Genomic DNA, 25,783 nt, shown 5'->3' on the forward strand with positions numbered 1-25,783 from the left:
GCTTGCACTCCCAACAACACATTCAATCATTTTCATTATCTCACTCCCCCATTGCCTCCTCCATATCCCCCTCCCTCAACAGTTCCAGAAATATCCTCCAAATATCGTAAAATTCAGAAGACCTCTTTCTAACAATACAGGTCAGTTTCTCAAGAGCCAAACTCAATGTTAAGTTACGTAACCAGTGGATAAAAGAGGGGCGACCAGCATTCTTCCATCATAATGCAATACAGCGTTTGGCCTGCAATAAACAAAGGTCAACCATTTTTCTTTCCTTGCAAGATAAAGAACAGTCATCTGGATAAATACCTAAAATACATACCTTAGGGCATAAAGGTATAGGGGAAGTCGTGATCCGAGAGATATACTTTAACACTGAGCTCCAAAATGTTTGAATCTCTTCACATTTCCATAAACAGTGATATAATGTACCCTGGTGATTGTTGCACTTATAACATAGATCAAGTATATTAGGATCAAATTTATTTAATTGTACAGGGGAGATATATGTTCGCATTATCCAATTAAATTGTATCATTCTCAATCGAGTGTTGATGGTTTGCGTGTGTATTTTTAAACATATTTCACTCCATTCAATGAGAGTAATATCTTCCTGTAGGTCTCGTATCCATTGCTGTCTCTTACTATCAGAGTTTTCCTTATGGTTTTCAACCAACATGTTATAAAACCGGGATACCAATCTTTTACCCAAACAGTTTTCTGTAACATGTGTTTCTAAGATGGAGAATGGAGGTCGTTGCACTGAATTGTTTGTGTGCCAGAATAAAACTTCTAAGTTGTAGATGCTTAAAGAAGTGTTTCTGCGGTACATCAAACTTTGCCTTTATGTCACTGAATGACATTAGAGTATTGTCCTCATATACATCCTGTAGTTTTACTATGCCCTTGTTTAGCCATGCTTTAAAACCCATGTCGTTCTTTGCTGGGGCGAAGTGATCATTACCCCATATTGGGGAGAAACAGGACAACCCTGGGGAGTCCCCTAACAGTTTTTGAACTACATGCCAAACAACAATAGTGTGTTTTACAAAAGGATTAGTAGTACTCTTCTTTAATGTTTTATAGGATGCTGAGTATAGATAGCTATTCAATGACAAACCTTTTGAAGATAGTTTTTCAATTTCTATCCAGGGCATGAAAACATCTTTAGAAAACCAAAACATTGTGGCTCTCAACTGCGCAGCCCAATAATACCATTCTAGATTTGGCAACTGTAGCCCTCCCCTATCATACGGTAAATATAATAGAGAGCGTCTGAGTCTTGGCTTCCTATTATTCCAGATGAAATTAGAAATGAGCTTTCTGGTCCTAGGAAAGAAAGAAGGAGGCGGGGCAAGCGGGATTGACTGAAAAACATATACAAATGTAGGTAGTATAGTCATCTTTACAATGTTTATTCTTCCCAGTAAAGAAAGCGGTAGTGTTGTCCACCTAGTGATCTCTTCCGACACCTCTGCTACCATGGGCTCATAATTGACTGAACTAAGATTACTTATCTTTGGGGTTATTCTGATGCCCAAGTATTTAAATCCCTCTGTGGCGTTCACAAATGGGTGGGATACTACAGGTTTCTTCCTTTCCTTTACATTTAAGAACATAATAGATGACTTTTCTTTGTTCACTTTGAATCCAGAGATAGTACCAAACTGAATAAACAACTCCAAGAGAGATGGTATCGATTCTGTAAGATGTGACAAAAATACAATGGTATCATCAGCGTACATTGCTGTTTTGAATTCCATGTCCCCAATCTTAATACCATGGATTGAGGGGTGAGATCTAATCGCAATAGCTAATGGTTCCATGGCTATTACAAAAAGTAGAGGCGAAAGTGGTGACCCTTGCCTTGTGCTTTGGAATAGCTCAAAAGGTTGAGAGGTGAGATTATTAGTAGATACCATTGCAGAAGAATCAACAAATAAAATTTCGACCCATCTTCGAAAGTAATCACCCAATCCAAAACGCTTAAGCACCTCGAGGAGATAGGGCCATTCGACTCGGTCGAACGCCTTTTCCGCATCGAGTAATAGTACTGCGGTGTCAGGAGACTCTCCTCACATTGTGGAACCCCTGACGATTTTGTACAAACCCATTCTGGTCTCCATGTATAGTGGCTGGTAGAACCCTCTCTAGTCGGGGCTATTCATTTTGCTGTAAATAATTTATATATATCTATCGGAAGCCCGTCTGGAACCGAAGCCCTACCACCTCTCATGTTTGTAATGGCGTTAGAGACATCATTCAAATTTAATTCCCTCTCCAAATCAATTTTTGTACTCTCAGAAATACAGGGAATGGCTAATCCATCCAGGAAACTGTTTTGGTTTACCAGGTCTAGTGGGCAGTCAGAATTATAAAGGGTTTTATAATATGAAACAAAGGTGTTATTAATTTCTGTGGGATCTGTAGATAATTCTCCTTGTTCGTTCCTAATTATATTGATGGCTGTCAGACTCAAGTTTCTTTATCTGCCAAGCTAGCAATTTCCCCGGCTTTTCACCCTGATCATAAAAAGTTTGTTTCAGTCTTATGAGACCATCTTCAGCCTTAAGCAGAGAGAGCTCCTCATGTTCTGCTTTGAGGGTCAGTAATTCCTGTTTTTTTTTTGTCGAATCATCTATGATAGCCTCATTCTCTAATTCTTTCATTTCAGAATCTAATTCATTCATTGTCTGTTTGAATTTGTTAAGTTTAGAGCTGGTGAAGCTTATCATTTGCCCTCTAATATATGCTTTAAAAGCTTCCCACCTAATGGTTGCAGTTGTTTGATTCGTATTTATTGAGAAGTAGAGATCAATGTGTTCTCCTACACATTTTATAAAGTCAGGGTGTTGTAGCCATTCAGGGTGTAAGCGCCAATTAGTTGAGTGTCTCTTCAATTGTTCATCGTAAAATAGTGAGGTTGGGGCATGATCTGACAAAACAATACTATCATATGTACAATTAGTTATACTGGGTAGCAGGAAAGAGGAAATTAAAAAATCATCTATTCGGGAGTGGGTTTTATACACTGCTGAGTAGCATGAGAATTCCCTTTTGTTGGGGTTTTGAATCCTCCACGGATCACAGAGATTCAGGTCTTTCATATATTGTTGAATCTTGTATCTAGATCGTGAATGGGATGTATCCATCCCTGACGAGCGATCCAGCTTCGGTTCTAGAGCACAATTTAAGTCACCTGCCAAATATTATCTTACCAGGGAGGGTGGCCATCAACAGAAATACATTTTCAAAAAATGATGGGTTATCATCATTGGGGCCATAAACATTAATCAAATTGATATTTTCTCTCAGGAGAGTTCCTTGAACCACCAAAAATCTACCAGCTTTATCATAAATAGTGTTGTTTACCTGGAAAGGCACTGAGTTATTAAATAACACCATAACCCCTCTCGAATGAGAAGGGAAACAGGATGCTAGCACTTTGCCTGGCCATCTCCTCCGTATTTTCACCAAGTCCTCTTTGAGTAAATGAGACTCCTGAATAAACACTATTGAAGACTTCAGTTCTTTAAGTCTGGTAATAACCTGTTTCAATTTAGTCAATTTTACCATCCCTCTAACGTTTCAAGAAGTAAATTTAAAGTTCTTATTCAAAGTCATCTAATCTTAATGATACACTAGTTTGTGCAGCATAGCATCATCGTTTAGTTGTTGGTAAACCTGTTGGATATCTCTGTGTTGTATTGGGAGTGCGCCAGCAAAGTGCAACATGTTGTAAACAATACAGAAAAAAAACAAAAACATAAAACTCAAAATCTGCCTTACAACAATCCCCTTAGCTGTCAACCTGAACAGAACAGCCCCTCGCCCTCCCCCACCCTCCCCCTGACCTTGGGGTGCAGTTAAGTGCACACACTGTTCCAGTGTAACCAAGGGAGCAGCTAAACCAAACCTAACGTTCATGACAGAATGAAACAAAACTAACAAGACATTTGTGTTCCTGGCAAAAGTATATAATCTACACAAACAGATTGTTCATCATAGATTTTCTTGCAGTTTAGCTCTCATCTAGGAAAGCCGACAGTATAGTGAATACACACTCCTCTAATAAACAAATGAAAGCCTGCTTAAACAGGGCGCATGGCAGTCTCTAGATAAAGTAAATGAAGAACCCATTATATCTGAGGGGACTGAAGAATGATATAGATGATATACAAAGGATATAAACAAAACAGAAAGTTCTCCTCAAAACAACAGAGACAAAATAAAAGAGTGCATTACCATTTCACACGTGTGTTACTGGCTCTTAAAGCCCGCACCATCAAACTATAGATAAGCGGATCCTGAAGGATACAGCAGATCATTCTAATTACTCTACGAGTCCTTTGTGTTTTGTAAACCTTGGATGAATCTTTCAGCATCTGCAGGGGTTTCAAACTCACGTGATTGACCATCAGACGTCACTCGTAGCTTAGCTGGGTAAATTATTCCGTACCGTATGTTCATTGATAACAGTTCTTGTTTTACCCGGTCGAAACCCCTCCTACGTCGGTGGAGCTCCGTAGAAAGATCCGGGAAGAACAGGATCTCCTGACCGCCGCAGATGACTTTGCCTTTGGCCCTGGCTGCTCTCATCACCCGAACTTTATCCTGGAAGTTTAAAAACTTCACGATGGGGACTCTCGGTCTGGTCGATCGATTAGGTTGCGTCCGGCCGGGCAACCTGTGTGCTCTTTTGATGAGAGGTTGTCTTGGGAATGCCTCTGGTCCCAGCGCTTCGGAGTTTGTTCGTGAGGAGAGTAACTTGTTTAACCAGCGCATCAGTCTTGCCTTTCTCTGAGTTAACTGTGTCCTCTACGCTGCTGATGCGCACTTCTGCTTCATCCATGCGAGCCAAGAAGTCCTGCACGTTCCTCTTAACGTCTTGGATTGCTTTCAGGAACATATCAGTCTTTGTGGAAAAGTCATTTCTAATCCCATCGAGTATCTGAATAATGTCCATGTTGTGGGCCCCTCCAGCATCCACGTCTCCGTGACACACATGGCTAGCTTCACCTGTTGAGTTAGCTAGGCTGTTAGCATCTGAGACCTCCTCTTCATCACTCGGAGAAAAGTGTGCTTTAGATTTGTTTTGTGCTTTCTTTGTCGGCATATTGTCGCGGGTGTACAAAAATAAGTTGCCGCAAATGATAGTTATCACTTTTCATGCAGTTAAAGGAAAATTTACAGGATTTTACAAGAATATCGCCAGGAGCTCACAAAAAGACGTGTGCTTAGGTCGGTGTCATAACCACGCCCTCCTTAACTGCGGCTTTTGATACCGTGGACTACAACATCTTAGTGCCTCGGTTGCAGCACCCATTGGGCATTTCTGCTACCGCCCTGGACTGGTTCAAGTCCTATCTGGGAGACAGAACCATGTGCGTAAGTCCCGCAGTCCCGCACTGCCCCGCTGTCATATGGGGTTCCACAGGGTTCAGTTTTAGGACCACTGCTTTTCTCATTGTACCTGCTGCCCCTGGGTTCAATCCTGAGAAAGCATGGTATCTCTTTTCAATGTTACGCTGATGACAGCCAGATCTATGTGCCGCTGAAGAAGAAGGATGCTTTCTCTCTGAAACCACTTCTGTTATGTCTTGAAGACATTAAAGCCTGGATGTCCATGAACTTCTTAAAATGTAATGAAAACAAAACAGAAGTGATGGTGTTCGGTCCCAGTGGCTCTTGTGAACCCCCTCCTGTTGACTTGGGCCCCTTGGAGCACTACAGGAAGCCAACAGTCACAAACTTGGGTTTTGAGATGGACAGTGATTTTAAACTAGACCAGCAAATTGGTGCAATAGTGAAGTCCAGCTTTTTTTAATCTTAGGCAGCTGGCAAAGGTGAAGCCCTTCCCTGCACATAAGCACTTTGAAACAGTAATCCACGCCTTTATTACATCTCGGCTGGATTACTGTAATGCACTTTATCTTGGAGTCAGCCAGTCCTCCCTCGCACGTCTCCAGTTAGTCCAAAATGCTGCCGCTCGCCTCCTAACTGGAACACGTAAAAGGGAGCACATTACTCCCATTTTAGCCTCCCTCCACTGGCTGCCTGTGCATTTTAGGCCTTGGAGCGCCTTTGAATCCCCCAGTCAGAGCTGGTTGATGTGGCAAGGGAAAGAGAAGTTTGGGGCTCTCTGCTGGAGCTGTTACCTCCGCGACCCTGACGGAAAAGCGGGAGAAGATGGATGGATGGATGGATAAACTCTAAAATGGTTGCAAATAGGGTCTACCAAATGATAGATCTCATCATTTTATCTCTCCTCCCTCCCTGCACTGTGCTTCCTTCCCTGGTTTACGTCAAGCAGCAGCAGTCTGATAACTGTCAGCTACACAGCCTCTGATGTCACACTGCCAGGCGTTTTATTTCACAGCTTCAGTGGGATAATAACAAGAAATCCATTGTTCATTCACATTTGATGTATGTTGGGACTAAAGAGGTTGTTCTGGATTGTTATACATTAAGTCATGCATTATATATTTGTGAAAACTAAAGTGAATTGGTTCAATATGTATTTTCATGAAGTGCTCAGCTCATTATTCTGTATATTGTTTTCTTGAGACTGCGGTGATGTCAGCCAAATGCATGCTGAGCCCGTGTAGATTTTCTTAGATAAACTAATACACAGAGATAAAAGAAGACAAGAAACCTGTGATTATATGACATCAGACGTCTGCCTCGCTCCTCCAGCCTCTCTGATCTACACACACACACACACACACGTTTGAATGCGTGCCAATATTATCCAGAACAGATATCAGGTTGTGTCTGGATGTGTCTGTACAGTGTCTCTCTGTTTCCCTCATCTACGAAAACAGCCGTCTGACCTGCGTTCTTTTTCACACTCTCTTTTTCTGATAAAGGATAAGTCCACAGGCTTTTTTTTTTTCAAAGGGCCTTTATGTCAGTTAGCGTCTGATAATAAGACGGCTCAGATTGTTACCTTACACTTGAACAAATCCTCTAATAGGCGTCTTTTGTGTAGACAACAAACACTACCCTAATGATTATATAAGATAGATAATGTGAGCATCTTTGTAACAATACTTGTCGGGTCCCAAGTCAAGACTGCCAAGTCCAGTCCAAAGACAAGACAGGCTAGTCCCAAGTCAAGTCCCGAGTCAACGCCCACAAGTCTTAAGTCACATTTTCCATATTGCAATTTGCTGACCATCACAACGTTTAAACAGAGTGGATGTTAGAAGTCCGCAAGTCTTAAGTCATCAAATTTGTCACTTGAGTCTTACTCAAAAAACTGACTTAAGACCATACCTCTGCTCTCTTCAGTGGCCAATTAGTTCTGAGTTATGATTGATGTAACTATGAATGAGTGTCTCTTTGTGCAGAAGTGTGATTGTGTCTAAGTATTAACGCACAGGTGCACTTAAGGCCTCCATATAGGCGTGGGATTGTCACCCACAGTATGTAAACCTCATGTCTACGTGTTGCTCACTTGGCTGGCACCAGTATGAGACTTGTCCAGATGCCAGGCGGACACAGGTTTCCTCCTGAAAGAGTGTGTATGTGTGTGTCCATGTGAAATCCTGCTCTTCACTGTTCCCAGCATGCTCCCTATCTACAGCTGGCCCTGCTGCAGTGTCAGGCTGTGATAATGCACCGTCTCTCTCTACCTAATCACATCCTGGCACTGACAGGTACAGCAACCTGCTGCTGCAACCTGCTGCTGCTGCAACCTGCTGTTGCATCCTACCTGCTGCTGCAACCTGCTGTTGCATCCTACCTGCTGCTGCAACCTGTCCGAACTTTGTGAACACAATATTTAAAATAATATTATATAAGAATAATATTCATATTATCAATATTATTGAAAAATATATAATTATATAGATTAAATAATAAAAAACCCCAAAATAACACAGATAAAAATGAACAGCAGACCTGTATTACATTAAAATGAAACAATATAAATAATATGTGATGGTAATAAATACTGTTTCAATGTACCTGTCGACATTATTCATTCAAAAGGGCCCTTTAGATGAACATTTGGTAGTGTAGTAAAATATTTTTGCCTTAAAATTCAGCGCATGAGACATTTTCAGCATGGCAAGAGACGTTTCTGTAAGCAAAATAATTGTAGAACTATTGTTTTTAGCAAAATATACACAACCCTTTTCTCACTCGAGCTCAAAGAGCTGGGACATTACGGAAGGAAAGAATGTGTGTAAAAATGCTTACTTAAATTATTCTGTGAGTGTTTATATTTTTCTCTATAAGGTATATTAATAATGCTCTTGCTGAAAACTGTTTCTGTCTTCAAAAAATCTGGTCGAAAAGAGTTAAAGGTGTACTAGCTGCTACTGCATGTGTGCTGGACTGAGACATTAAGGTGTAAATGTATACAACTGTGTTAATATAAAGCAGACTGATGCAGGAATATGTGAATATAAACCCTGTTTTCCAAAGCTTGTGAAATATCCTACAAAGTGTAGGAGTGCTGTAGAAAAGTTACTGTTACATTTTGCCATAGTGTATACATTTAGGGAGGATTAGAAACACCTGTTGCTGATACACTGACAGCAGCACCTCTGGGTCTCCCTCTCCTCATACTGATTCAGTCATGGCAACAGACACACACAAAGGTCCCAGAGGCATGTAGGAGGAGACGTTTACGTCAAGATGTCCAGAGGAATGTGTGGCGGCTGCTGCTGGTTGTCATGAAGGTTTATAGGGTTTATTTTAGCTCTCACAATGAGGCTGTGCTGCTGTATTACAGGATGACAGTACATGTTCACGCCAGGGTTCAACAAGTCATAAGCTTTCTAACGGAAGCCTTGAGAAAAACAAATGTGATCATCCATTTATTAGCTCTAATTTAAATGGTCTTTTTCGTGTATTTATGGAGGAAGTCATGGTGAAATAAGTTGCCAGGATAACATTTCAAAGTTTCTTCTCTGTCAAAACAGTTGCCAAATAATGAACATCATGTTTGTTGTTGTAATACTCATTTTGGCCACTTCTACTCCATGTTTTCAACAACACTAAAAGCACTTGGATGTTCGGGTTTTCTTTGAGGTGAGGTGTAGTTTCTCAATGCACTCTACACACATTATGCAAGTATTCTTTTTCAGCAAATGATTTAACATTACTGTGTCTCTCTTACATGCTATAAATGGATATAATTGAGTCCAAACAGAACATGAGGCAGTGGTACAGTTTGCAGTGGATGCAAAATAATTGTTCAGCTTTCCCCACATCTTTTTTTCAAGGACCTGAAAAGATTATTTGTAAAATGATTTTATTTTAACAGTTTTAAGCCATAATTATAGAAGAGTAACATTTCGCTCAGACTTGTAAAACGGATTACCAGTATTTTTTTCTTCTCACTTGCCTTTCATGGCCTTCGTACCTCTCTTACAGATATTTTAATGTAACATCTCCAAGCCATGAGTAAATTAACATTCTTGATTTTCAATACATTTGCTTTATTTCATGAGCTTGATGATCTTAGTTGACCTCGTAGTTTCCAGATTTAGCCTGTAGCTTGGGCCTCTTGTCAGGCTGTTGTTTGGGTCTCCTGCAGACAGCAGGTTATTGTCTCCCTCCCACTGGATGTTGTCTCAACATTAAATTGGCTCTTGATCAAGCAGTAGCTGTTGAGTCGCGGGGTGTCAGTGTCCAGCTCATTAAACCCTTTGTACTCCATGACCTTTATGAGGCTTCTGCACAAGAAGCGTGTATGAAACGGTTTCCCCAAGAGCTGTAAGCCCTGACAAATCTGATCATTTACCATAATCTTCCTTTTGATGACTACAAATAATTGTTTTATTACATACCGTGCCTTATGGTTTTTGTTTTATTATTTGTTGATGCTTTCCAATGTTTTATAATTCAGTTCATTTACATTACTCTTTCTGTCTATTATGTATCATATCTCCCTCTCTCTGTTTCTTTGTTCTGCCCTAAATAGTTTATAATAGTTTAACGTTTATAATATAATAATCAAGCATAAATAAATAAAAATAAAGTAAAACTGAATTCAGACAAATGAATAAAGTAAAACATGAACACATCTAATTAAAACATATTAAAATGGCTCACACACGTAACATATTTGATTTATTTATTGAGAAGCTTCACCATGGGTTGGCCGCATGTTCTGGAAAAGATAGTTCCACTGGAGTAGTTCAACATCTTAACAACACCTTATTAACCATGTGGCTAGTCTAGATCATAATTCTTACTAGTGGGTCATTTCATATTTAAATCTTGGATCAAAATTCAAAATAAAACTTCACACTTAAATACATTATAGACGTCTTACAATGAAGAACTGATCCAGGTTTCTGTAAAAGATTTAGCAGTTTCACCCCCCATCCTGGAGTCTGTCTGCCTTACGAAGTAATAAGACATTTTGATGTTGTGCCTTTTTTATGCCATAAAGAAGAAGTGATCCAGAAATGTTTTGGCCAACACAAGCTTGTGAATGGTGGTTCTATTAAAGTACAATGCTCGTCTGCACTGCAGTTTCCTGTTGATTGTAATCCATTTCCTGTCTCTCTCCCTCTAGTCCTGGCTACTGCTGTTGGCCAGGAGCCCAACTACAGCCACGGCTGTGCCCATGGCAGCTGTTACCCGGCAACGGGGAACTTGCTGGTTGGACGAGAGAAGAGCCTGAAGGCCTCGTCGACATGTGGGATGAGGAGAAAGGAGCCTTACTGCATTGTCAGTCATCTGCAGGTCAGTGTGTTTGTGTAGTACTGAGTTTTGGGTCGGCCCCTCCTGGCCCATTCTTTACATTTTGTCTGTAGTCTTGTGTGTCTGATTGATCCCTGAAGTCCTTCACCTTTGTAACTCTAAACTTTTTTTGTGCTGCCACAGGATGAGAAGAAATGTTTCGACTGTGACTCGAGGCGGCCATATGACCCAGTGTACAACACCATCAATCACCGCATAGAGAACGTCATCACCACCTTCAAACTTCACCGCAAGAAGTCCTGGTGGCAGTCCGAGAATGGTGAGGAGACTCTGTCTGTTTTGTTCTGCATTGACATAAACCTTCAGACAGTCCTCTGTCCGCATAGGTTGTCTGTGCAAGCAGCTCATCTTGACCCATATTTACCTTTTTGATAGGCGGTGACCTCAAGTGGCCATAGTCATGATACGAGCCTAACAGAAAGTAAAACTACCTTCACATGATATGAGATTTACTCTCTGCTCACCGCGAGGAGGGCCGCAGAGCCTTGCGGTTCAAACAGCAAGTGAAGTTTACTTTCTACGGTTACCTCCCCCTGCGAGCTTGCGCCGCGCAGCTGTCATCTGATAGGTTGCGGTACAAAAGAAGAAGAAGAAGAAACCCTTAATGGTCCCACAGAGGGGACATTTAAATTCTGCATTTGACCCATCCTAGTGTTAGGAGCAGTGGGCTGCCATATGTACGGTGCCCGGGGAGCAGTGTAGGGAACGCTGCTTTGCTCAGGGACACCTCGGTAGCACTTGGTCTTTCGGGGACTTGAACCAGTGATCCCTTTAAAAAGGACATCCACAAATCAAAGGTGACATATTTTTTACTTTGAGCACAGAGCTCGGTGACAAAGTCGAGCTTGGCGACATTTAAGAGCCGTTCTGCCTCTCTACACAACCACAATGGCAGGTCAATGCAGAGCTGTTTTACCAGTTGTCATGTGAAAGCAGCTTTAGGAGTTTTAGAAAGATTGACGTTTTTTTGAGTCACACAGGAAACCAAAAGTCATCTTTCACTTCTTTTTATTACCTAATTTATTTAGCTTACCAAATGTGTGAAACATACCTAACTTGATTTAATTTAAGATATGATAAGATAAGATTAATTCACCTTCAAAACAAAGTTGGGTTTCAGTGGTATATAAGTAAAGAGTGTTTTTGCACAAGCTGGCAAGCCAGAAGTTATACTTGGTGCCTCATAACTGATCTGTAAAGCATTAATAATCCTCTGTTTACAAAATTAAATCAGTAACAAGATGACAGCAATATTTCTTTACCAGCAACCTGAATGTGTTAGTACAGTAACACTGTGACTTTAAGTTTCACTTTGACGGTTCTACATTTGCAACAAACCTTTAATTAAAACGGCCATGCCTTTAAATCAGCCCTGTACCCTGCCAAATGATGTTTATGTGAATAACTTAATATGGCCTCTACTTAAAGGTTAAGCTTTAAAGTTAAAGCTATAAATATTGGATATAAAAAGACGAGGTGGTGTATATAGAAGCAGAAATATTCCAGTTGGAAAGCAGCAAGGTTCCTTTAAATGTATTGAAACCACACAAGCAGTAAGAAACTGGTAGCTATAGAGAATTTAAAAGCAGCATTACATTTGCACACAAACTCACTCTGACCAGCTACAGATGGGCTTAATAACAGAGTAGGCCCTGCTCTGGCTCCTAAACAGAAAGAGAGAAGGGGGAAAGAGAGGAGAGAAGCTCTGATGGCAACATACAGTGGAAGTTGGGGATGAATTGAAGAGTGAAAGGGAGTGGAGACTGATGTCTTTCCTCTCACAATGTCAGAGCAGTGTGGAGAGAGCTGGACACAAGGCTCGTTTTTATCTGTTGGTGAGCCATGTTGCTGTGATGGAGTGCTGTTGATGAGCAGCCGTGCAGGCCCAGAATAGAACAGAGAGAAACAGAAGGAGAGAGAAGGGGGACAGGAAGTATCAGGCTATTTTTACTCCTGGTTGCTGCCGCTTTTCCATGGCATCTTTAAGGGCATTTCCATGGCGATCGTGGCACAGTGTGCCTGTTTGATATGAGCACAGAGGCTTTATTATGTGCACTTGTTAATTATGATTACAACTTCATGGGATCTCATGCATACATACAGTCATTGCACTTTGAGTGAGTATTCATTACAATTTATCATGTATGACTCGCCCAACCAACTTCTATACCGGCCAGATTTACTCTTTAAAGGGGCCCTATTATGCTTTTTAGGGGTTTCCCGTTCCTGTAGTGCGTTATATGTTTTTTGTGAATGTAAATAATCTGCAAAGGCAACAATCCCAAAGTTCCCTCCAGCTCCCTCACGCTTGTATTGGCTAGTGCGCTAACACATTTTTACATGATAGGTTAAGGGGCAGGAGATATCTAAGCGGTTGACCAATCACAACCGAGTCGGACTGCTAACCAATCAAAACAGACTGGGCTCTGGTTTCAGACAGAGGGTGAAAAGAGGTGCTGCAGCACAGGCAGTATGAGAAAAATAAAGAGCTTTTTGATCATTACAGCATGAGACAGTAGAGACACACAGTACAAATATGAAAATGAGCAGAATATAAGTCATGTTAAAAATATTCTTCCCTCTCTGTCCTTCTCTTTTTTCAAACGCTTCCTCCACTCTGTGTTCCACCCTTTTCCTTCCTGTGTCAGTCAGTGGATCTTTGGCTGACTTTTTTGTGTTCTGTTTATGGATATGTTTTTCTGGTTTGGGAGATTTGCTCATTGATTAGCCAACTTTTTTGTGGGCAACTGTACACTCTTGGCATAGATCAATAAATCACATTTTGAAAAAACCTTACTAAATGTCAAAGACTTGGATCCTAAATATTACTTGGGTAATAGTACAGCACTTTTATTACAAATATTTACTGAAAATACTCAAGGAAGAAATATGAACTATGCAGAATTGCAAGTTTTGGAACAACTTCATTTCAGCATGACTATATTCATCTATTCATCCACTGCAAGATAATTATTACATCTATTTTTTACAATACATATGCACTGTATAATCCCTTTATTGTATTCACGCAGTGCAGCAGCTCAGGTTCCTCTTAAGCTGCATATGTTATTGGTTCCTACACAACGCAACGCAACACAACACAACACAGTGATTGGTACCTCAAATTCATGTTCACATGTCACATAGCTCAATAAGCTATATATGAAGTAGCCTTCAGTATAGCAAGTGCTAAAAGGTTTCCATCAAAGACAAATATCTATATTCATCTACTTAGTCACTTAACAGGCTTTTTCACCCTTTTTTTGGAAACTCCGGGAGAGTAAGCTACAATAACAATATTGTTGAGTGCAGCTTAAATATGTAGGTTGACCATATTTGTGTAACACAGGATACGATCTGCATTTCTCCTTTGCTTCCCAACTCAGTTTTTGGTGTGCCACACACCTTCACACTGTTATTACCTGCAGGTCATAAATGTTAAAAAGGTGGTTTCCGGCCCCGGCCGTGGCGCAACTGGATGAGGCACCTGCACCGTATGCCGGCGACCCAGATCGATTCCCGACCCGTGGTCCTTTCCGGATCCCACCCCGACTCTCTCTCCCACCTTCCTGTCACTCTCCACTGTCCTATCCGATTAAAGGCAAAAAGCCCCCAAAAAATATATATATATAAAAAAGGTGGTTTCCCCACTTCACATGGATGTGTGAGGGCACGTGCATTTTTCCAAAACATGTAACTGAGTAGGCACCAAAGCATTTTTTTCTTTTGCATATGTGTATCACCTATGTTGTGGTTTTTCTTCAAATAACCAGTTTAGAAGTTGAGTGTTATGTAGTTAAAAATAACATTCATGTGGTGTCGCTTTCATGTATCAGTATGCAGGAGTGGGAAAATCCTCTTGTGCTCTACGTACGTGTAACACAAAAAAGAGCAGAAGAGTGAAAGTGATCCTTCAGGATATTTGTTGCAGTATGACTCAGGAAGTGGGTGGGCTTCAACATGCACTCTGCAATTTTTTCTTGCCAACACTGAATGAGTTTTCCTGTCAACATGCCATTCCTCAAGCCAAAATCTGGGTTGCTACTTAGCTTACTCCTACTGGTTATAATCTGCAGCCATTCATGTATCTGAATGTGATGACATAGATGGAACATGTGGTTTGTGTTGTATTAATACAATGTAAGTGGCTTTCATTAACATACCATTTCTCTCTTTCTGTCATTTTCTCTCACAGGAAAGTCGGATGTCTTCATCCAGCTGGATCTGGAAGCAGAGTTTCATTTCACTCACCTGATTATGACTTTCAAGGTAGAAAAAAAAGCAGTATTCGTCACTTTTGTTGGCTTGTATAGAGTGGTGCAGTAATGAGTCCTAAACCTGGGAATACGTTAGCATTCGAGCAATTCCTGTTCCCTTGTCTCGAAGTCAATGGTTTTATAAAATTGTGTTTTGTGAGATGCCTGAAATAAGGTCTGATGTTAACACAAGCGTACAAATGTTTGATGTTTTTTTGTTCTAAGACTTTAAATAAATCAGTTATTACCCCACATGGGAATGTCTGAACCTTTTACGTGTACAGAAAAAGGCGGCTGCTAAAAAGGGACTCAATACCACTCTATTGCCCAGCAGTTGAAATCCATGACCAACATTTGTAGTAAATTCATGGAATATATTTTTCTGTTGCAGACTTTCCGTCCGGCCGCCATGCTGATTGAACGCTCGTCAGATTTTGGTCGCACCTGGCAGATCTACCGCTACTTTTCCCATGACTGCGCCTCTGCATTTCCCGGAGTCTCCTCGGGTCCTCTGCGCAACATCAATGATGTCATTTGCGAGTCACGCTACTCTGACATTGAGCCGTCAACAGAGGGAGAGGTGAGAGATTTATGATGCGCTTATTTGTCCAGTGCAAAAATATGTTATAGGTGTTGGAAGTCACCTTATTTAACGTATACAGCCACTGAAAAATTAAGAGACCACTTCAGCATTATCATTTTCTCTTGTTTTATTATTTATAGGTTTGTCTTTGAGTTCATTTCTAATTTTTAATTATTGTATTCTATAAACTACTGACATTTTTTCTGTGTGTTGGAATTCAACAGACACTGGAACTGCTGCCATACATGTAGAGATAAAGATCTAAGAAACATTTTGAGTGGTCTCTTAATTTTTTCCGCAGCTGTATATTCAGGCTAGCTGTTTCCACTCTTTATTTTACGTGTTTTTTATTACCTCATATAACTGTCAGCAAGAGAGCAGAAATCAACACATTTTTGTTGAGCTCATCCTTGACTTGACTTTAGTAACCACAACAACTATAAGTACCCAAGACAATGCCGAAGACAATGTTTTTCACAAGCAATTTTTATCAAATAGACAACTTTTGCAGAAAGGACAAAGAACCAAAGCTCCTGAATAACTGCAGCACAAATGTTCAGACCACATTGGGTACTGTTCAGGAATGCACACCACACAGTCTGATTCAGTCTCATGCTAGTCTGCTATTCCACTATTATTTCTAGTCTCATTTGGTTCATATATTTGATCTGTGTGCATAATATGTTCCCATGTATTATCCTAGGTCATCTACAGAGTGTTGGAGCCTGCCATCAGGATTGAGGATCCATACAGCCCCAGCATCCAGAGTGAGTGACCCTCAGTTTATTGATAGTGTATAATCTAATAGTGTAAAGAAAATCCAGACAATGGAAAGCTTACCTGATAGAGCCCATGTACTGGGACTACAGTGGTTCAATCCCCAGACCCTACAGTTAGCATGTCGAAGTGTCATTGGGCAAGATGCTCAACCCAAAACTGCTCCCGTAGGTCTGCGGTGTTGAATGAAATCATACAAACAAACATTGACAAAATGTATGTGTTAATTTCGTAAAGAAGGAAGAAATATAAAAGGTTTTTTTTTCGTGATTAAGGCAGAAACACAGAAAAACATGGAATAACATACATACATACCACGTGAGGGAACATACATAAAGCTACCTTACAAACAAAAACAAAACATTACAAAAACAAAACACCATAAGACAAAAGTGTTGAGAATTTAAATTTCAGTACGAGCCTAAATAAATTCCTCTACTACATAAAGATATATCCTGTTCCTCCCTGGGAGCTATAGTCATTTGTCTCCATAAATCAACCTCCAGCTGACACAATTAGCTCTTGTTATCCAGCTGTGCCACGTCCAGGACTGTAGCAGCCCCTCCACTCTCTCTGGGGTGTGAAACATGGCCCCGCTGTGTGGAAGACATAAGAGATGTGAAAAGCAGCTGTTCCTCTCCCACACAGCCTCACTGTCCTGGCCCTCGTGTTTGGACTGGCAGGACTTGAGAGCCTTTTCCCAGAAACCCGAGCTCCGTTGCCAATGTGTCAGCATAGGTCTTCTTGTTCTGCGGTGGAATATCTCACTGGAACCGGCCCACACGAAGACCCCTTACCCCCTCACCGCTGAGCAATCCATATTTACTGTCAGTGAAGCCAAAGTCAATCCTAATGGGTGCATTCTTTATTTGTTTCTGCATCACTTCGGTGAGAGGTGGAGAGTTTTGCCCTGAGTTTCAGGTTAACCTTCCCCTCTGTCGACCCGTTTACGTCTCAATTGCACTCTCAATTATTCATTGTGGGAAATCATTTTTTATTCCTGCATTACAGTCACAGTACATGGTCACAGTTTTAACAATTGGTCAGAGTTGTAAACTGAATCAAAACAACTCAATATCATACTAAACTACCTAGTTATTTTTATGCAACATTACAACTGGGTAATTTTGAGGCAAAAAAGTGACTTGATTATGTTCAATCCATGATTATGGGAAGGCTCAAGATATGTCATTTTGTTACGTAACTTCCTTTAGTTACACAACCCACTTCTATGATATGTCAAAAAACAAACACGCAATACGGGTTCCTGGAAAGGTGATTGACATCGCAGTTTCGTTATATTGAAATATAACCAGAATGTCTCTGCACATATTCTGCCCCTTTAATCAGCAGACCTTAACCCAAATCATAGCCCTTACTCTAACATCAACCATCTATAAGCAAAAGCATTCGACAGCTTTGAGGTGGAGCTCATTCCATCGTTTTGGAGCCATGATAGCAAACAAGTGTGTTTTTGTTGCGGTGTACCTGGGTCCAAGTCACAGTGAGGGAGAAGCGAGCAGATGGCTGATGCAGAGTGCCTCTTCTGGTGTGTATCTTTGACCATGTCCTGGAGTAGGAAAGGATCCCTTCACAGCATGGTAGGACAGTACCAGTGTCTTGGAGCGTATTTGGGCAGCAAGTGAAGGGAGCAGAGTGATGGTTTGATGTGGGAGAAATTAGGTGGAGCTGCTGCATTCTGAATTAGCTCCGAGGTCGAGTGTCCTTGCAAGTAAACTAACCAGGAGGGAGTTGCAGTAATGGTGGGAGATGAGAAAGCCTGGACCAGGACCTGCAAGGCCTTCTGGGCTGCAGAGGAATTGTGTTCAGGAGGCTAAGTTAAAGTGCTTATGAATCATCCTCAGTCTGACTCATTCAAACTGGGAAGAAGTGACCTTCTACATTCTTTCTCGAATAACCCACCAGCATACTCCTCATTCCTTGAATTTAGTATTTGAAATGAATACCAGTAAGTAATCCAGTGCTAGTTGTCTGTACATCCATGGGTTCTGCTATTGACTAATAGGAACAGACGGTGTCTCAGTGCAGTGGAGCTGGGGGGATTAGTTCTGTCAGAGAGGGACTCTATTCCTACAGATAAAGTCAGCGGGGTAATGTAACAGAATGTACAAAAAAAAAGCCTTCCATAAAACATTTCATCCATCTCCATGTAGCACTGCTGCTTTAACTCCAGCAGGATTTAAAACACACACTGTGAATAATAAGGAAACGCTGGTCATGACCAGATTATTTGTGTTTGTGTGGAGACTAAACGCAGGCTGATGTTGTATATATGTTGCTGTAGTTATAATGATCATGTTGATTATGTTGCTGATACGCATTCATTCCTTAATTACCACATTGTGTTACCCCAGCACAGCTCAGTGCCTGCTGCAGATGACCTCGGTTCAGTGTCATTAATAGTTGACTACAGTAAGTTTGAGTTACTGCCAGTCACTGTTAGCAGATAAAGCATATTTCTCTCCAAAGTAGGCCCTGAAGAAGCACAATAGTACAGACAAAGAAGGGAAAGGTGTGTGCACCCTTGTGAACATGTGGGTAAAGTTTGTTGGTCAATAACGTTTTATAGTACATATTACGTGCGTGCGTGCGTGCGTGCGTGCGTGCGTGCGTGCGTGCGTGCGTGCGTGCGTGCGTGCGTGCGTGCGTGCGTGCGTGCGTTGATGACTCCTGGGGAACAGCCGGACTGTAGCAGCGGAAGATGTTCCGGCAGATTAACAGGGTAGAAAGACAAGTCTCTCTTGAGAGGAGTTATTGGTCTACTTAGCAAGAACTCCGTACATATTCAGAGGATAAAGAGGCAAGATGTGGTTGGAAACATTTCAACACAACATTCCAATTTTGTCCGTCATTCTTGGGATTTTCTCCCTTACCCAGAAATCTACTTGAAGTCCCAAATGACAATTGGATATTGTCAGTGTAACCAAGGAACTTGGCCTTGGATTTATGGAGGGACAATACATACTTCCAAAACCTAAGTATTTATAGAAAAGCGTTATATAGCTACATAGTAAGATTCTGCAGATAAGGTTTTGCTTTTGACGGAGCTCTTAATAAACTCAAGCAGCAAAAACTTTGAAAACTTATTTTCAAACTGAAGAAACAGAATATGCACATTTCACTATTAGTAAATACCAATATTAAAACATATATACCGGTGAAAAGTATTGCGCTGTAAATTCTGGATACATTGATTACTGTGTAATCTACAATCCGTAATCTTGAAACAGGGAGTGTAAAGACAGCTATGGTTCCAAAAACACTGCAGAGCAAACCCTGATCTTTTCCCCTAAGTTGTCTTGCTTAAACCTAAGCAACTTGATTTGTGTGAGGATGGAAGTTTATATGTAAAATACTGAGCTAATGTCAGATTGTCCTGTTGCTGATGAGTTGTAGGTGAACACACAAAGAATGGAGAAAAAACTCTTTATGGATACCATAGGAACGTTGCATGAGAAGTTGGAGCTTTCTGCAACGCTTACAGTGCTTTGCAATGGCTAAAGTTCACACAAAAATGGCTGCCGCGCTCATCATCCTCCAAGCTAATTGAAATGTTAATATACATTTTGTTCAACGTCTGAACTATCGCAATGCTGCCTGTGAATATGTTGACAAATTCCAAATGATTTACACGCTACAAAATGTGTTTTAGTTGATCAAAACACATTGTTGTGATGCTGCAGGTTGGCAATAATCACTGTGCTTGTTCCATTGATCTACGGTTTGATAATCTGATGTAAATAATTATTTATGACATCTGGTTTTAAACTGCTCTTGTTTTTCCCCCTTACAATGTTATGTTAAGGTGCCTTAATACTCTGAGGACTAACTAATCCTCAAACCATCCCATAATGCTCTGCCACACACTAAGTTCTGTCATGCTCCAGTGGCTTACACTTCCTATTGCTGGTGAAAAAGGCCTTTGTAAAGTGTGTGTGTGTGTGTGTTTGCACTGTTAACGCAGTGCTTCATCCTATACTTAACCAGCTTATGCCACACCATCCAACATAAAACCGCCTTATTGACACAGAAGAACCTAACTACAATTAGTGTCCACATGAATCAAATACATGTCCCTGCGTTCTGCTCCTCCCCCTCTCTTATCCTCCTCCTGTCCTCTCCCCTAAAGGCCAGCTAAAGATCACTAACTTGAGAGTGAACTTCACCAAGCTTCACACACTGGGAGATAACTTGCTGGACCCCAGAGCTGAAATCAAAGAAAAGTATTACTACGCCATGTATGAGCTGGTGGTACGTGGAAACTGCTTCTGCTACGGCCACGCCTCCGAGTGCGCCCGCATCGACGGCATCAGGGATGATATAGAAGGAATGGTGAGGCCTCATTCACAGTCAGACTTATAATTAGCAATGTTCCTTACTCTAGTTTCAAGGTGTTTGATTCATCATCTCATGTAGATTACTCCCCCCCTCTCTCACATTTTCCTTTAAGGTTCATGGCAGGTGTGTGTGCAACCATAACACCAAGGGGTTGAACTGTGAGGAGTGTGATGACTTCCACAACGACCTGCCCTGGAGACCAGCCAAGGGACGCAACACCAACGCCTGCAAGAGTGAGTGCAGAGGAGGAAGGGGAGAATGAGTGCGCTGAAAACACATAGCCAATAAGCATTGATGACAAAAAGATCTCGACTGCCACTTCTGAATCGATGATCCGGCTAATAATACTAGAGTTAGTCATTCTTATTTGTTTGACAGAATAATAATTGCTAAATGATCTGATAATTCATTCATTATTAAAGTAATTGTTCTTAGACAATGTCAGATAATGCTGTTTCAATCTCTTAAATATGCAGATTTCCTACTTTTTCTGTTTTTGTATCAAAATAAAGTAAGCACTTTAGTTTTTTTTACTAACAACACAAAAGATCTTGGACATTACGTTGGATTTGAAAAACTTGGAACGACATTTTTCAATATTTTATATTTATGTTTTATTTTATAGACCAAAAGTGTAATCTGGATAGGATATTAATAATACAAATAATAGTCAGATGCAGCCTTATATGCAACTCAGAATTTTTGAATAATAATGTTGGATTTGAATTAATCACGTGGTGAAAGTGAAAAAAAACACAACTGAATAATAATGTCGGCAATGTTTTTCTTTCTTTCTAGAGTGTGTTTGTAACAGCCACTCCAGCGTGTGCCACTTCGACATGGCGGTGTATCTGGCCACGGGAAACGTGAGCGGAGGAGTGTGTGACGACTGTCAGCACAACACCATGGGACGCAACTGTGAGATGTGCAAACCCTTCTACTACCAAGACGCTTTCAAAGACATCAGGGACCCACAAGTGTGTGTCGGTGAGTGTGTGTTTATGCACTTTGCTTTTGTTTAGATGAAACAAACAATGCATGGTAGTAATTACTGCTCAGCGCCTTCCAAAGATATATATTACAGTTAATTCACACCAAAGGATGTTAACCAATAGTACACATTTTGAGTATCTAGACAGAACATGAGATTTTGGGTAAAGCAATTATCTGCAACATTAGAATGGGGATAGAAAAACTTTCAAATGGACTTTACTGATGGAAGCTTATTGACCCCAAACCCCCTCGACACTAACCTAGAAAACGCATAACTTTTGTGTCCCACAGCTTGTGACTGCGACCCGGATGGCTCTCAGAACGGAGGGATGTGCGACAGCCACACCGAGCCCTCCCTCGGCATGGTGGGAGGTCAGTGCCGCTGCAAGGCCAATGTGGAGGGGCCGCGCTGCGACAAGTGTAAGACCGGCTACTTCGGGCTCAGCGCTGAAAACCCTCAGGGCTGCCAACGTGAGTACTGACTCTGATATCACTCACACCAACTGATGTTTTAAAAATATTTAAATAACTGATACATCAATTATATTTATTTATATACATCATCAAAAAAGAACCATGCATTGTGAACACTTTATACAGAAAGAACTGTATTATTGTTAAATCTCTAACCCTGTAATTATCTTCTAGTTTTCTTCATATGGACATGATATTTGATTTGTTGTTATTTAAGTTATATTAAAAATGCGACAAATCAATCAGCCTAATATTTCCACTGTCAACGATGAACACTTAAACTCCAAAAACGGTGTCCTATTTCCACTTTCATGGAATAGAACAGGAAGTACAGACCTCACTGCATTATATTTGATCGTATTCAATACTAGCATCAATTTGTGGAAATGATCTTTAAAAAATGATGATTGCTCTGTTTTTCTGAAAATTGCACAAGACGCAGGGATTTCTTCGTTTTTTTATGTCTCCATATATTCCTTTCACTAAGAGGAGAGGGCAGACTGGATGTTGCCGGACAGGCAAAGCTCAGGGCAAAAAAAGTACTTGCTTGTGACTAAACAGTTAGATCATTTTGAGAAAGATTTTAATAATTGAATTGGACAGAACATGTATAATCAGTGTTGGTTTGGGGGTCACATTCTTAGGTGAAATTGCACGCTTGCTCACTAGGCTTAGTTGTAGTATTGATCTGAGAATAAGGGTTGAATATAAAGGCATTTCAACTTCTTTTTGACAGTGGTGGCAGCCTGTTTTTGACCAGCTTTCAATATGCTGCACTAACTAATTGAAACTCATCCTTCTCCCCCTCCACCCCGGGCCCCCAGCTTGCCGCTGTGACCCCAGAGGAACCGTGTCAGGTCGCTCCCAGTGTGACCCCGTCAGTGGAGACTGCTTCTGCAAGCGTCTCGTCACTGGACGCAGCTGTGACCAGTGTTTGGTGAGAAAAAGCCGTTGGGTCTGATTGTTAAAAAGAATTTCTCAAATATTGACTGTGTGATTTTCTCTGTCTTTCATAACATAAATAGCCCTGGTTCAAACATTTTATTTTGTCTGTTTTAGTTTGACTAGATAAGTTGCAATCATTTCAAAATAACAAATTGCTCTCAAAATAAGTCAAACAAAGATAAAAAAACTTTGACCTTGTCGTTTTAGGATTGCTGTAGCTTAACATGACACAATCAAATTACAATGTAATCTCACTCTCTTACATATTACCTCAATACTTGGTTTACCATTCACTTGTAAAGTAGTGCTACTGGTGTTCTCCACTCTTCCTTTCTAAAATGTTCCTCCCACTCTCTCCCCAGAAGCCCTATATGTGAGGTGTTTATTAGCTTCCTGTAATAATTCCACCTCTTGTCCTGAACCTACTCATCCAGGAATAGTGTAGGCAGGAATGTGAGCTCCTGCCTGGGCCCTGCGTCTAAATTTAGCCCAGGGATCCAAGGCTTGTCCGGTTGGTGTGGGTTACAGCAGGCCTAACATGGTCAGGGTCTGGACCTGGTCCTAAAGTGGATCCTGTCTTTTCATGAGCCCTGTGAAGAAGTCTCATTTTAGGAGCAATATTGTACAGTATGTCAAAATTAGACAGAATGTAAAGGAAACTTTACTGAGAGGAATAATATGTCAGTATTATTATGCCATTTATACACCAGAATTGATCTTTTAGTCTCCAAACAGCAAAACAACAAGGCAAAAAATCCATCTGTCAAAACATACTCAAGAACAATTGTGAAATTGCTACCTACTTAAAAGCCAAACTGTCAACACGTTTTGAAAATCTCAGGATGCCAATGAAAGGAATGGGGCAGTAATAGTATGCCCCGAAGCTATGAAGGTTGTTATATGGGATTAGAGAGTGAGATACAGTCAAACTGCAGCGGGAGTTCCCCTCTCTCTCTGTAATCGCATGGAGAGTGATGCACCATGGTTGTCTGGAGCCAACTGTCTGTGTCTCCGTGTGTTTCTGCCTGTCAATAAATCTGTGTCCTCCTGTTTGTCTGTAGCCTGAACACTGGGCTCTGAGCCACGACCTGAACGGCTGCCGGGGCTGCGAGTGTGACATCGGAGGAGCCCATGACAACCAGTGAGTGACGCTGTAGCTTAAATTCTGACTCAGAGCTCACACATCAAGTATGGGACACTCATATCATTAAGGCCTCTTTGCAAATGTTTTTTTCTTAGAAAATGTGACACTCAAATGAATTAATATCTAAAAGAAGCAGCCTTTTCAAATGTTTTATTCATTTAGTACAGGAAAAAATACTCTCATGGAAAACACTAGAATATGATCCCAGGTCAATCCAACCTTATTGGAGAAAAACATTGTGAAATACAATATAATATTTAACAGGATCTATTTAGTACCCAAATAATAAGGTTGATAGTGTAGACATGTTTTCAAATATAGAATATCGTTTTTGATATAGTCCCACTCTTTGCTAGACCAAATTTCCCCTTGTGTTGTGCCACTGCATGAAGGCTTGTAGCAATGATGAACTAATATAGTAAACACTTCAAACATTATACCTGGATGTTAAGCATGTAAGCTAGCTGATGTTAGCATCTAGCGTAAATCACTTCTCTGACCAGGTGATGCATTAGAGAGCAGATACTATGATTGCAAGTGCGCAAGGGAATAACAACATGGAAGGATTTTTTTCAATGTCAGGTTTCAGGGTAACTCTACTTTAAAAACTGAAACAGTACTTGTTTACTTTGATGAAAAGAAAATTAAACAACCAATAAGTAAACACATATCCTGTTTGTAGCTGCTCCATGGAGAGCGGTCAGTGTCGCTGCCGCAGTCACATGGCAGGACGCCAGTGCACGCAGGTGGAGTCCAGATACTTCTTCATGGCTCTGGATCACTTCCTGTATGAGGCTGAGTCGGCCAAAATGGGACAGGTGAGCCGCCCGTGTCAGCAAACTTTTGAATTGGGAGTGATTCTGTGTTTTAAATATATTTTAAAATATCTGCATATGTGTGTGTGTTGTCAGGGCTGTACAGTGGAGACCAGGGAGCACCAGCAGGGTCGCCCCGCATCATGGACAGGCTTGGGGTTCGCTCGGGTCCCTGAGGGGGGCACTCTGGAGTTCCTCATCACTGACATCCCCTACTCCATGGAATATGACCTGCTGATCCGCTATGAGTCACAGGTCTGTGTTTTTTCATTAAGCACCTCTGCTTTTACAGAGTTAGCTGCTGTTTGTAAATGCAGGTGTTCAATGAACAGTCACATTTCAGTTCAATTTTCCTTCCAAAATGTGCATCCATTCATGTACAAACAGCAGCTATTTGCCTATAAATCAATTTAAATCATTGGTAATTATTTTCCTATTACTGTGGGAGCAATTATTTGCCCCTGTCCTTCTCCCCTTTTCACATTCCATGATGCCTCTGACTACATATTAACCATATACACTGATCCTACCCAGATGCCCCGGGACTGGGAGGAGGTGCGGATAACAATAGTCCGTCCGGGGCCCATTCCCACCAGCAGCCCCTGTGGAAACACCATCCCGGACGATGACAGACTCATCGTCTCTCTGCCGGCCGGAGCCAGGTATGAGACTCAAACACCCAAACTTACACACACACATACACTGTTGCTAA

General features: G+C 41.0%; 1 protein-coding gene across 1 annotated transcript in view; it reads left to right on the top strand.

Moving 5' to 3' along the window:
• The window catches only part of lamb2 (laminin, beta 2 (laminin S)), a 56,054-nt gene that overhangs the window by 16,006 nt on the left and 14,265 nt on the right, over positions 1 to 25,783 (top strand). Inside the window, exons 3-16 of the mRNA XM_063887708.1 lie at positions 10,538 to 10,707; positions 10,849 to 10,984; positions 14,921 to 14,994; positions 15,373 to 15,561; positions 16,268 to 16,331; positions 20,492 to 20,694; positions 20,813 to 20,933; positions 21,499 to 21,687; positions 21,985 to 22,164; positions 22,992 to 23,104; positions 24,174 to 24,253; positions 24,939 to 25,074; positions 25,168 to 25,326; positions 25,606 to 25,733. Of these exons, the coding sequence (XP_063743778.1) occupies positions 10,538 to 10,707; positions 10,849 to 10,984; positions 14,921 to 14,994; positions 15,373 to 15,561; positions 16,268 to 16,331; positions 20,492 to 20,694; positions 20,813 to 20,933; positions 21,499 to 21,687; positions 21,985 to 22,164; positions 22,992 to 23,104; positions 24,174 to 24,253; positions 24,939 to 25,074; positions 25,168 to 25,326; positions 25,606 to 25,733 (1,942 nt within the window). The remainder of the gene's footprint in view (positions 1 to 10,537; positions 10,708 to 10,848; positions 10,985 to 14,920; positions 14,995 to 15,372; positions 15,562 to 16,267; positions 16,332 to 20,491; positions 20,695 to 20,812; positions 20,934 to 21,498; positions 21,688 to 21,984; positions 22,165 to 22,991; positions 23,105 to 24,173; positions 24,254 to 24,938; positions 25,075 to 25,167; positions 25,327 to 25,605; positions 25,734 to 25,783) is intronic.

This window comes from Eleginops maclovinus, chromosome 1 (assembly GCF_036324505.1).
Source record: "Eleginops maclovinus isolate JMC-PN-2008 ecotype Puerto Natales chromosome 1, JC_Emac_rtc_rv5, whole genome shotgun sequence".
Taxonomy (NCBI): Eukaryota; Metazoa; Chordata; class Actinopteri; order Perciformes; family Eleginopidae; genus Eleginops; species Eleginops maclovinus.